A 13008-nucleotide genomic window follows, 5' to 3' on the forward strand; every position below is an offset into this window, starting at 1 on the left:
TCTGTACTTTGCTCCATTCATCTTTCTCTCGATCCTGACTAGTCTCCCAGTCCCTGCCGCTGAAAAACATCCCCACAGCATGATGCTGCCACCACCATGCTTCACCATAGGGATGGTGCCAGGTTTCCTCCAGACGTGATGCTTGGCATTCAGACYAWAGGGTTCAATCTTGATTTCATCAGACCAGAGAATCTTGTTTCTCAAGGTCTGAGAGTCTAGGTGCCTTTTGGCAGACTCCAAGCCGGATGTCATGTGCCTTTTACTGAGTTGCTGCTTCCGTCTGGCCACAAACATAAAGGCCTGGATTAGTTGACTGTTGCAGAGATGGTTGTCCTTCTGGAAGGTTCTCCCATCTCCACAAATGACTCTGGCGCTCTGTCAGAGTGGCCATTGGGTTCTTGGTCACCTCCCTGACAAATGCCCTTCTCCCCCGATTGCTCAGTTTGGCTGGGCRGCCAGCTCTAGGAAGAGTCTTGGTGGTTCCAAACCTCTTCCATTTAAGAATGCTGGAGGCCACTGTGTTCTTGGGGACCTTCAATGCTGCAAAAAAATGTTGGTGCCTCGACACAATCCTTTCTCGGAGCTCTACGGATAATTCCTTCAACCTCATAGCTTGGTTTTTGCTCTGACATGCACTGTCAACTGTGGGACCTTCCATATAGACAGGTGTGTTCCTTTTCCAAATCATGTCCAATCAATTGAATTTACCACAAGTAGACTCGAATCAAGTTGTAGAAGCATCTCAAGGATGATCAATGGAAACAGGATGCACCTGAGCKCAATTTCGAGTCTCATGGCAAAGGGTATGAATACTWATGTAAATAAGGTATTGTTTTTTTATTTCAAATACATTTCGAAAAACTTGTTTTCCCTTTGCCATTATTGGGTATTGTGTGTAGATTGCTGAGGATTTATTTTCTCTATCCATTTTAGAATAAGGCTAACGTAACAAAATTTGGAAAAAGTCAAGGGGTCTGAATACTTTCTGAAGGCACTGTACACTGAGTTTACAAAACATTAGGAACKCCTGCTCTTTCCATGACAGACTGACCAGGTGAAMGCTGTGATCCCTTGTTGATGCCACTTGTTAAATCCACTTCAATCAGTATAAATGAAGGGGAGGAGACAGGTTAAAGAAGGATTTTTAAGCCTTGAGACAATTGAGACTTGAGGGTGAATTGGCAAGACAAAATATTTAAGTGCCTTTTGAATGGGGTATGGTAGTAAGTACCAGGCGCACTGGTTTGTGTCAAGAACTGCAACACTGCTGGGTTTTTCATGCTCAACAGTTTCCTGTGTGTATCAAGAATGGCCCACCACCCAAAGGACATCCAGCCAACTTGACACAACTGTGGCAAGCATTGGAGTCAACATGGGCCAGCATCACTGGAATGCTTTCGACACCTTGTTGAGTCCATGCCCTGACGAATTGAGGCTGTTCTGAGGGCGAAAAGGGGTGCAACTCAATATTAGGAAAGCGCTCCTTATGTTTTATACACTCAGTGTAGTTATTTTTAATGCGTACATAACACTTTCCTAGTCACATATTAAATCAAAAATGACAAGTACATTGTACTCTATGCCTATGGTCACATCTGACATCCATCTACATCCATCCACCTAGTGGTTCGTGTGGTTTTTGTTCAGGCATCGGTGGGGACCCCTTCAATGGGACAGATTTCATCGACTGCCTGGAGGTGTTCCTGCAGGACCCCAAGACGGACGGCATCATCCTGATCGGAGAGATCGGAGGCAACGCCGAGGAGAACGCTGCCGATTACCTCAAACAGCACAACTCTGTAAGAGGAGACGCACACATTAACATGCTACCRGACTGTTAACACTTTGTCAATGGTCCACCAGTGCTTTCGTGAATCTTCCAGACCCTTTTGGRAAGATGAGTGGTTCTGTCAGGTACTCCCTTTCCTCTCTTTGATTCCGCCCTCAGGAGGGCACACTCAGAGCCCCCGGGTCCAAAACTTGTGTGTGAGTGGACACATTTTACTATACTTGTGAGTACCAGAAGTCCTCACAAGAATGGTAAACTAACTAAAATTCAGAGAAGTGAGGCATTTTGCCTGTCCTCACTTGTAWAAAGGCTATTTTAAGGTTAGAGTTGGTGTTAGGGAAAATAGGATTTTCAATAGGAAACAATTGTTGGTTCCCAAAAGTCCTCAAGTATAGTAAGACATTGTTTGTGTGTGTTCCCACCTGCTAATGGACCTTGGGTTCTGGATAGGCTGAGGGTGTGAGCTAGAGTGCATGTACTTCCACTGAGGGAGAGGGTTAGGGTTCATGGTGCAGAATACGGCACACACCTTTGATTGACACTTTCCTGGCAGGTGTGGGAGAGACTGATCTTTGGAGCATGGCTGGTGAATTATGCAAGGCTTGAAAAGTGGTTAAGTGCCTTTCAGTGACAGTTATTGCCAAGTGTGTGTGTGTTGCCCTCTAGATTTGTCAAGACACTGAATTTTGATTGAGCAAAGAGATTATTGTGACGCGTATGTGTGCACACTATGCGGTTTGTCTGTGTCAGGTGTTCGGCAGATAAATATKAATTTGATGTGCTTTCTGCTGCCCTAATGCATGCAAATCTCTCTCTCACCACCCTCCGTGTCGGGAGAACAACACTTTGACTGAGGCCAAAATGGCCCCCTATTTCCTATATAGTGTACTTCTTTTGACCAGAGCCCTTACAAGTTAACTATGTATTTGCCAAATAAATTATATCCAGTTCAGGGCTCCATCTATGCATTTGATTTGGCTAGATGGCAAAATCAAGATCCATGTTGCCTAAAAAAAAATATTTGCATCAAAAATAAATACAAAATGTGTTTATTTAGAACGAGCCCCTTGTGTGCACTTCCAGTAATACTCTATGACGGTAGGAAAATCTGAATATTGCCCAACCCTAACACAAATACTAACTATTGTCAGTATTGAATTTCTGAATCTACAACATGCACACACACACATTTATTTTACTCTAATTCGTCATAAGATCAGCTAGGCATATTTTCAGACACTTAAGGGAATCGTACATGAAAAGTACAATACAATGACACTAGGGAATAGGGTGCCATTTGGAACTCTGCTGAAAAGTAGAATACAATATCACATTGGTATGCCCTTACCAGTATAGATATTTCAAAATGATCTCTTTCGACACAGATGAAAAACCTTCATACCCTTCAATCTATTAGTTACAGCAGACACATCATCCTAGTCTGCATCCCATCATCCTAGTCTGCATCCCTATTTCGTATATAGTGCACTACTTTTGACCAAAGCCCGGGCCATGATCAAAAGTAGTGTGGTATATAGGAAATAGGGTGCCATTTGGGACAGATCCTTAATGAATTTCGTCACACTGGACAGATTACAAATGAGGGTTTGGTGTGAAATACGCAGAGGACATGATCAATGAAAGGTCAGGCAACATTACATGTATTGAACTTTATCTTCCTGGAAGAGATGTAGCAGATGTCCCCTGTGTGCATCCCAAATGACACCCTATTCTCTATATAGTGCACTACTTTTGACCAGGGCTCATAGGACTCTGGTCAAAAGTATTGCACTATATAGGGACTAGGGTGCATTTGAGACGCCGCCACTGTTAACGACGGCCGCCACTGTTAACGACGGCCGCGTATCGATTCCATTACGGAAGACAGGACAGACAGCGGAGCTCTTGGTCTTAAAAATGGATTTTGAGTCAGTTGACATTTTGAGACATAGACATAAGATAGTGTTTCTTAAGCCTTATGAAAACACATTTATTACATCTTGTAAATGCTCATAAAAAGTTGTACAACATTTTACCTGCATGCTTTAAGTCATTTGTCTATAAATATTCTTTAAGGTTGGCAGAGGTTAGGTGGTGCTGGGTAAAGACTGTTGAAATAGGGTTGGTGTAAAGCAGTGATCGCCAACCTTTTCTGAGTCGAGATCATTTTCGCAGTCAAAAAGAAGGCAGAGATCTACTTCTCAGATTAAAAAAACATTACTTAACGTACATTAACCTAATAAAAACAGTTCTGTAGGAATGAGGTTTRTATAGTAGGTYYAATACMWTATCACAGCATATTGGATTTATGCCTGGCCTGCCAATATTGTTCTTCAGACCATATTGTATTTAAAAACTCAAGCGTCTAGATCAGTTGGTGTAGCACTTGAGGCACAGCTGAGCATAAATTTAAATAATTAGCATATTTGCYTTTTATATTTTACTGATCTGTCATGGTTCTTTCAAGACAACTGGGAACTCTAGGGAGGGGGAAGAGGTCAAATTATGACGTCGGTGATTTTTCAGGTCGGAAAGTCAGAGCTCTAGAAAGATGGCCAAATTTCCCGACTTCGAATTCCGAGTTGGATGACTGTTCAAAGCAACCTTTCCCAGTTGTCTTGAACGCACGGAAGTCTGAGATTTCCAAGTTCCCAGTTGTTTTGAACACGGTATTTGTCTCAGCTGAGGGAGGGAGACAGCAGCAGAGGGTCTGCCTCTCACGGTCCCGTGCTCTCTCCTTCCTTTCCTCCGGTGAGACTGACCAGAGAGAGTGGACACCATCTTCCACCTGATGGTGAAACTCAAGTTGTAATGCATCTGTCTCATGCACAAATTCATGTTGTTCCTATGACCAGAGRAAGTTATAATATTCCTCTATTAAAATGGACACGACGAGCTGCTAATAATAAAAAGGCAGGGCTATTGATGGACTTGGCTACTCATTCATTGCAGCGCGAGTGGAAGTAGGGAGGAATGCGTTTTGTAATGGTGTTGAAGTCTCCCTCTGGYCATTGTTTTAAAAGTKATGAAATCTCACGTAGGCTAGTATCAAACTTTGCTGTGGCCGGGGTTGTGAAAGCTGTAGGCACGATGTTTTGAGACAAATTTAAATAGTTCAAAATGGGATCACTTTGCCTACCCGATGCGCAGGGCTTYTGAATCAAGTGTATCTACCCACCAACAGCGCAAAAAAATAAAAGCAAGCCTTTATCATTGGCMTTTCTACAGACATTTTTGGTGCTCGACTAGATATGCCTTGAAGATCGCGATCGACCATTTGGTGAGCACTTGTACACGATTGAAGTTTAGGKGATGGAGATCAAATTGTTGAATCAGTCTTTTATTAAAAGTGTAACACTTGACATAATGTGCCCAATAAAAGAGAGGATGTATWAAAAATAGACAATCAACTAATTTACAAAAGAGGAGCCTTGAAAGGGAGATCTATGCAGTCTAAAGTTGCACTGATGTTTTTCATTTCGCAGAGCAAAAATTAGTACACACTTTAGAGGTCATTGCATGGCCTACATATTGAAACTATTCCTCTAACTCTGTGGGCTGCTTGCCAACCTGTCTGTTTTAATATACTGAACAAAAATATAAAGGCAACTTGTAAAGTGTTGGTTTCATGAGCTAAAATAAAACATTTGCACACATTTGTTTACATCCCTGTTGGTGATTGTTTATCCTTTGCCAGGATACTCCATCCACCTAACAGGTGTGGCATATCAAGAATCTGATTAAACGGCATGGTCATTACACAGGTGCAGCTTGTGCTGGGGACAATAAAAGGCCACTCTAAAATGTGCAGTTGTCATACAACACAATGCCTCAGATGGCTCAAGTTTTCTTATGATTTTTCTGTAACCCTTTTTCTCCCTAATTTTGTGGTATCCAATTGGTTGTTAGTCTTGTTCCATCGCTGCGAAGGTCGAGAGCCATGCGTCCGCCAAAACACAACCCTGCCAAGCCGCACTGCTTCTTGACACACTGCTCGCTTAACCCGGAAGCCAGCCGCACCAATGTGTCGGAGGAAACGCCGTACAACTGGTCACCGTGTTAGCRTGCCTGCGCCCRGCCCGCMACAGGAGTCGCTAGAGCGCAATGGGACAAGGACATCCCGKCCKGCCRAACCCTCCCCTAACCCGGACGACGCTGGGCCAATTGTGCACCGTTTCATGTTCTCGGCCGTCTGCGTCAAAGCCCGGGAGGCAGATGTCTCAAGTTGAGGGAGTGTGCAATTGGCATGCTGACTGCAGAAATGCCCACCAGAGCTGTTGCCAGGGAATTTAATGTTAATGTCTCTGCCATAAGCCGCCCCCAACGTCGTTTTAGAGAATTTTGCCAGTACGTCCAACCAGCAGACCACATGTAACCACGACAGTCCAGGACCTCCACTTCTGGCTTCTTCACCTGTGGGATCGTCTGAGACCAGCCACCCGGACAGCTGATGAAACTATGGGTTTGCACAACCCAAAAGATTCTGCACAATCTGCTGGAGAAGTGTGCTCTTCACTGATGAATTCCGTTTTCAACTGTACCGGCAAGATGGAGTCGTGTGGGCAAAGCGGTTTGCTGATGTCAACGTTGTGAACAGAGTGCCTCATTGTGGGGTTTTGGTATGAGCAGGCATAAACTACGGGTAACCAACACAATTGCATTTCATTGATGGTCATGTCGTGAGGATCTGTACACAATTCCTGGAAGCTGAAAATGTCTCTGTTCTTCCATGGCCTGCATACTCACCAGACATGTCACCCATTGAGCTTGTTTGGGTTGCGCTGGCTCGACGCGTACGACAGCGTGTTCCAGTTCCTGCCAATATCCAGCAACTTCGCACAGCCATTGAAGAGGAGTGGGACAACATTCAGGCCACAATCAACAGCCTGATCAACTCTATGCGAAGGAGAGGTGTCACGCTGTATGAAGCAGAAGGTATCTGTGACCAACAGATGTAGATCTGTATTCTCAGTCGTGAAATAAGTTATGGCCTAATTTATTTATTTCAGTTGACTGATTTCCTTATGAAATGTAACTCTGTAAAATGTTTGGAATTGTTGCATGTTGTGTTTTATATTTTTGTTCCGTGTAAGTCACCTTTACTGAAGGTCTTATGCTTTTTTATTTTTGAGACTTCTACTTCTAAATCCCACCTAGTATTCTTCAGCCTCCATGCATTTGTAAAATTAAATGGCTAACTAAGACCGAACACCGTTGGGCCCATGCTTTCCAATGAGACAGGTAGAGTATTTGGCAGCTAACCCTCCGTGAACACTAAACGTATCCTTTAATCCTTTTTCATTTTATCCTCTGACTCTTAGCCCCTGCTCTCTTGCATTCTCTCTCCTAGGTGCTTTACGCATGACTCAAAGCCCTTGTAATTCACTAACACACACCAATTGTTGTCTAGGAGGGCAGGGGAGTGAWTTTAGAAAGAGGCGGGGCAGCAGACTCATTCACATCTAGTGTGTGAACAGGGGGCCTCGTAAATTTTGTAATTGTCTGTCTTAATCTGACAAGATTGAGGCTCTACCCTCGAGCATACAGCAAGGCTTCCCCCTTTCGAAACAACCCCTGCCTCCTGCTCCGCTCCTCCTGTGGGGGAACGAACTGAAGAAGAGGTGGGGAAACAACCTCTTCTCTCTAGTTCCGTTATTAAAGTAATGCATCTCCCCGGTTAACAATGGAGGACAAAGGCGGTGGGAACATTCAAATGCTAATTCAGCTTCTCTTATTATGCACCGACTTCTTCTCTGAGGGAAGATAGGCTGTAATTAGTCAATTAATGTTTAACATGCTTAGGTAGATTTAAGTGTCGATTCACACGGATGGTTTGTTTTGTCAAAGTTGTGAATTCATTAGGACGGGACAAGCGAGTGTCGCAACTGGAGTTTTTAGGGCCTAGCTAGAGGAACGGCATTGGGCTTGCATTCATGAATCCAGGATCAGTTTTGACTTGTTGATCGTAATGAATAAGATTGTATGGACGGGGACGCATTGTGAATAGAGATTCTGAAACTGAGGTGGCCATCCCTCCTCCTGGAGAGCTACTGAATGTTCAGGCTTTTGCTCCAGCCCTGCTTCGGCTAGTCAAGGTCCTGAAAAGCAGCTGAGTAGTAGATTCAGGTGTGGAACAAAAGCCTGCAGGACCGGCATGGCCACCCTCGATCTGACCCATTTTAAAGGAAAACATGTTGGGCCACCTTACAAGAGGAAACATTCACCTATAATAATTAGTAACCTCTCGGCACCTTTTTTTCCTTGATTGCGGTCATATTCCCCCGTTCAGTGAACATTTGCTTTCAGAGCCATCTCTTGTTAATACTGTACCATTGTTAGACAGGTTTAAAAAAAAAACAAAAAAAAATACAAAAAAAAAAAATATTATTATTTTAAATTGATTTTCTTGGCTGAGAGACGAGCAGATTGGCTGCTCTGCTTAAACAATTATCCAGTGTCTTCAAGCGTGTTGAAATGAATAGGAGTCGTCTTGCTGTACATACCTGCCGKTTTCAGGAGCGCTCCATTTGGAACGCCTGTGCTGAAATGATAGAAGGGAAGTAAAGCCATAAGCGGGAGGCCCACCTTTCCGGGCTCGTCGGCCAGTTTGTTTGACACGCCGTGTTAACTCGGATACGGAATGAGGGAGAGAAATATGGAGAACCTTATCACAAGGCAAGTACCCGAGTAAGAGCGTCTGAAGAGAGGTCTGGATTGTGTTCGTTTGGCAAAAAATGTACTGAAATGGGTAGTTACTACAGTACCTGGTCTAATAGGAAACGCTCATTTTTCGCTACCCATTTCAAAAAAGTTTCGCTTCGCATGCCCTAACGAACAAGCCCCACCCTTACGTCTTTCATCCCCAGTATGATGTTATTCCTGAGTGTGAAATATTAGCTCTCTCTCCCCTCCCGCCAGCACTGGAAGATTACCTCGAATGTTGAATTTAGCCATCCATCAGGACGAGCTGAGCGGACAGGGCCAGAGCTAATCAGTGTCCGTGTGACTAATTACCTGCTTCTGCAAGAATGAGATCATATGAAATGGCAGGGAGGGGTGTGTGTGGAGGGTTTATGCGTGCCCGTCCACGCTCACACCCATGCAATTAAATTGTCTCATTGACTCTTTCACACACATCTGGACAGAGCATGTAATATAGTGTTGACATGAATGTGAATATAACATTTACTGTACACTACCATCTGTGTTAATAATAATGTAAGATGGCTTCTAAGAATGCCTATTTAAGAGGGGCTGTTAACAGGAAGACATTTTGTCTGTTTTGCAGCGTCTATTCTGTTATTTGTCTGAGAATACAAGTGTGACTGAGGCTCTTTCTCTCTCACCCCCCAGGGAGCGAATGCCAAGCCTGTGGTGTCTTTTATCGCCGGGCTCACTGCCCCGCCGGGCCGTAGGATGGGTCACGCCGGTGCCATCATCGCAGGGGGMAAGGGCGGAGCCAAAGAGAAGATTGCCGCCCTACAGCAGGCGGGCGTTGTGGTCAGCATGTCCCCTGCCCAGCTGGGCAGCACCATGTTCAAGGTGAGACTAGAGATATGCATTAGAGCTCGTTTATCTTTTCCATGGTTTAAGAGCCCTCTAGCCAACTCTATGGGTGAGACCAGTAGCGAGAGAACATTTGTCATTCAGTGGYGCGACGGACCGTTACCGTTCTCTCATAGCAGCTGGGGGAGGACGGCAAAAAGGGTTACTTTAGTCCCACATCCCAACTCTGCCTCTTCCCTCAAATATACTAAAAACTATGAACTAAACAGAGTTTACTGTTGGTTGAGTACGTTTGAGTTTTCTTCTACTTGAGTCTGTTGACGTTTTCAGTGTTTGGGTTTGTTAACAAGCAAGGTTGTGGGACTTGGGATTGAACTTTTTTTWAAATACGTAATAAACAAAAGGCAACAGCGAGGTGAAAGGGGGAAATTAATAACCATGGCTGTTGATGCCGGGGCGGGCAATTTAGCTCCGCTGCTGCTGCCTGTTTATTTCAATTTATCACCGGAGGACGGCAGTTTTAACAAGACGTATAAAAAGTTAAAGCGTGTATTACACCCATTCATCATCTTATTCTTTCATTACGAGCGAGCGCAGTGTGGCAAACCCGAACACACACATATGGATTTGTGCGGTGGTAGCACTGTTTTGGTTTAATTCATAATCATTGCGCGTAATGATGAAAAACTCTTTCCCGGCCTGTTAATTTCCCAGCCCATTGTGTTCATACGTCTCTGTTAATCTCATTGGCGGCTGCTGTAATCGGCGTAATAATACACACGATACACCAGAGCAAACAAACAAAGTTGTGCCCGCAGGGGGGGGTAGYTTGGTTTGGTATAACATGCTYAGCTCTCAGTACAGTACAATGCCCAACCCTCTAGTGTTTTTGTTTTTRCTTGGTCAGTGAAGCTCCCCTTGTGTCCACACCTAGATTAAAGTATTTGTTTTCTTTTAAATACTGTAACTGCGCTAGATTAAGCTTGCTTGTCACCGATAGAATAGTCCCAAAAGTGCAAACTCCACTCACCTAGTATTCCACGCAGACTCTGTCAAGCCCACATAAACCTCCATTCACCCATGTGTGCTGCTCCCTCCATTTTTTACTCTTTCTCATGGCCTCCCTTATTGACAAAATGTCCCTGTTGCACACCAGCACTTTTAATCCCTCCCTCTCCTCTCCTTCATCCTGCCCTCATCTCTCATCTTGCTCCGCCTCTCCCCTTCTTTCTGTCTTGAGCACCTTTGACACTCTCCCCTCCTGACTGTTTGTCACACACAAGGACGATCCTTCTTGCATCTCTTGCTCTCTCTCGCTCGCTCTCTCGCCCTCTTCAAATCGAATTTTATGTCACATGTTTTAAACTGGTGTAGACCAACATTGAAATGCTTACTTACGGGGCCTTCCCAACAATGCATTAAAAAAAAAGAAAAGTAAAATAGAAAAATAATGACACGAGGAATAAATCCACAATGAGTAATGATAACTTGGCTATATACATGGGGTACCGAGTCGATGTGCAGAGGTACGAGGTAATTGAGGCAGATATGTACATATAGGTACGGATAAAGTGAGTAGGCAACGGGACGGGTAATAAACAGTAGCAGCGTATGTGACGGGTCAAGCGTAAGTTTGAGTAGCTATTGGTAAACTATTTAGCAGTGGCTTGGGGTTAGGAGCAGATCAGGGTCCTGTTGGGACCAGACTTGGTGCATCAGTACCACTTGCCGTGCAGTAGCAGACAGAACAGTCTGAGTGGACCCTTTTTCCATCCTTCGCCCTCCTTTCATCCATCAGAGAGTGCCTGACGCCTCGGGGCCACCATGATGCCCTAACACAGCCCCGCTCATCCCTTAGGTGCTTTCTCCTCTCTCTTCCCTCTTTCTCTGTCCCTTTCTCAGAAAGTCAAGGGCCTGACCTTGATCGGCGCGTACAGATCCACTTAACCCATCCCTTAACACGCCTGAGTATTACATTACAGATGACACGCACACCCAGCCGAGTTGCTCTAGCACTGTGTCAAAGTTGAGTGTTGAGCCGAAGTAGATCTGTTCAACCACTTGGTGGCAGTAGACATCCAGGTATTTTGAAAGTACGGCATTTTCCAATGGGCAACAGCACGCATCTGTTGTTGCAGACCTGATAAATGACATTTGCATAAAGGAAGCTTTTTCCTCTGTGAAATTGGAAATTCTAGGCGGAAGGGAAGGAGAGGTATTTGTTCTATCGTCCTTCCTCTGCTGGTGTTTAGTAAACGGTGTATGTAAATGGCGACATCYCATGCGTGATGTTCTCCTTCATCCTTTTGGTTATGTGCTTTCACATTTTTTTCCACTGTCATATCACATGCCTATGGAGCAGGGTGCTTTGGTGTGAATATACATGTTTTCTGTGTTTGGACTATTCCACACTGTATATGGAGCCTTGCATAGCGCCTTATTCGGTTTGTACGGTATTTATCTTTGCATCTGGAATAACAATTTTGAATTGATTTGTACTTATAAACTCTTCATTAATCCCTGATGAGATAAATAGATTGTCTACATCCCATATGGCACCCATAGGGCTCTGGTCAAAAGTAGTGCACTATGTAGGGAATGGGGGTGCCATTTGTGACGAAGACATTCCTTCCTCCCCCCCCCCCCCCAACCCCCGGGAAGAAAGGAAAGTGCCTTGTTGGGGTCTACTAGCACCCATCCACCCCCACCCCCTGTAGCTTCCAGATGTAAACAAACTGTGTGAATCCACATGAATAAATAATCTCTCCTCTTTCCCCCTCTGTTTGTTCTGCCCCTCTCCGCAGGAGTTTGAGAAGAGGAAGATGTTGTAAACGGCGAGAGAGGCAACACCCCTCACCCCCATCTCCCCTAACGAAGCCGAGCACCCTGATTTTGAGGACGCACTGCCCTCYAGCGTCCTACAACTTGCAGACCCGCACTCTCCTGCAGTTCAGTTAAACTGCCATACGCACACTCACTACGCAGTGTTTTTAATTTCAGCTATGAATTCATACCTTTACACGAGAGTAATAATATCAGTGTGTCTTGATGGTGTCTTTTTTCAAAACATGATAACATGCTTGTCATAGACTTAAGTAAAAGTTTCCTTTAGAGGACAGTTATTGCCATCCGTTATGGTGGCTTTTGATGTGTCGATCTTAGTTTGACTATTGAGGGATGCCATGGTAACTGAGGTGATCTGGTGTCTGTTTCCATTAAARTCTGTTCTCACTGGCTATACACCTGAATAAGAAAATATTTCTCAAACACAGTTTCGGTTGTGGGCTCATTTTTATGCTTGTCTCTTGCTCTTTTGCGCGCACACACAGGTTGGCATGACAGTGGGAACGTGTTATTGGTTTTATGAGGTATGGATGGTTCTGCTAAGCTTTACAGTGTTAAAAGCATTACATACAATGTCTGTTTGGAAATGGTATGTAATACTAAACTACATTTGGAAGATGTGTATCTTTTGTTCCAATTTAAAAAGGTCTCCACTGAACTGAATTCATCCAATCACACTCCCCYGTCATGCAGTGTCACTCCCTGGTGAGGCCAATTAGGAGGCAGTGTATATACAATCCAGGGATTTCAGGTGCTATAATAGAGCTAACATGTCACCCAATACAGGATTTGCATTTGCATACTTATTCTCTTTGTCTCCTTGGAAAGTGTGTAGGAGGCCTTTTCTTGGTCCTAAAGTATAATTGCAT

General features: G+C 44.3%; 1 protein-coding gene across 1 annotated transcript in view; it reads left to right on the forward strand.

Moving 5' to 3' along the window:
- LOC111971559 (succinate--CoA ligase [ADP/GDP-forming] subunit alpha, mitochondrial) overlaps window positions 1-12566 on the forward strand; it is a 22031-nt gene extending 9465 nt beyond the window's left edge. Inside the window, exons 7-9 of the mRNA XM_023998392.2 lie at window positions 1648-1799; window positions 9143-9331; window positions 12100-12566. Coding sequence (XP_023854160.1) covers window positions 1648-1799; window positions 9143-9331; window positions 12100-12126 — 368 coding nt within the window. The 3' untranslated portion in view covers window positions 12127-12566. The remainder of the gene's footprint in view (window positions 1-1647; window positions 1800-9142; window positions 9332-12099) is intronic.
- The last annotated feature ends 442 nt before the right edge of the window (window positions 12567-13008 follow it).

Source organism: Salvelinus sp. IW2-2015, linkage group LG13 (genome assembly GCF_002910315.2).
Source record: "Salvelinus sp. IW2-2015 linkage group LG13, ASM291031v2, whole genome shotgun sequence".
Taxonomy (NCBI): Eukaryota; Metazoa; Chordata; class Actinopteri; order Salmoniformes; family Salmonidae; genus Salvelinus; species Salvelinus sp. IW2-2015.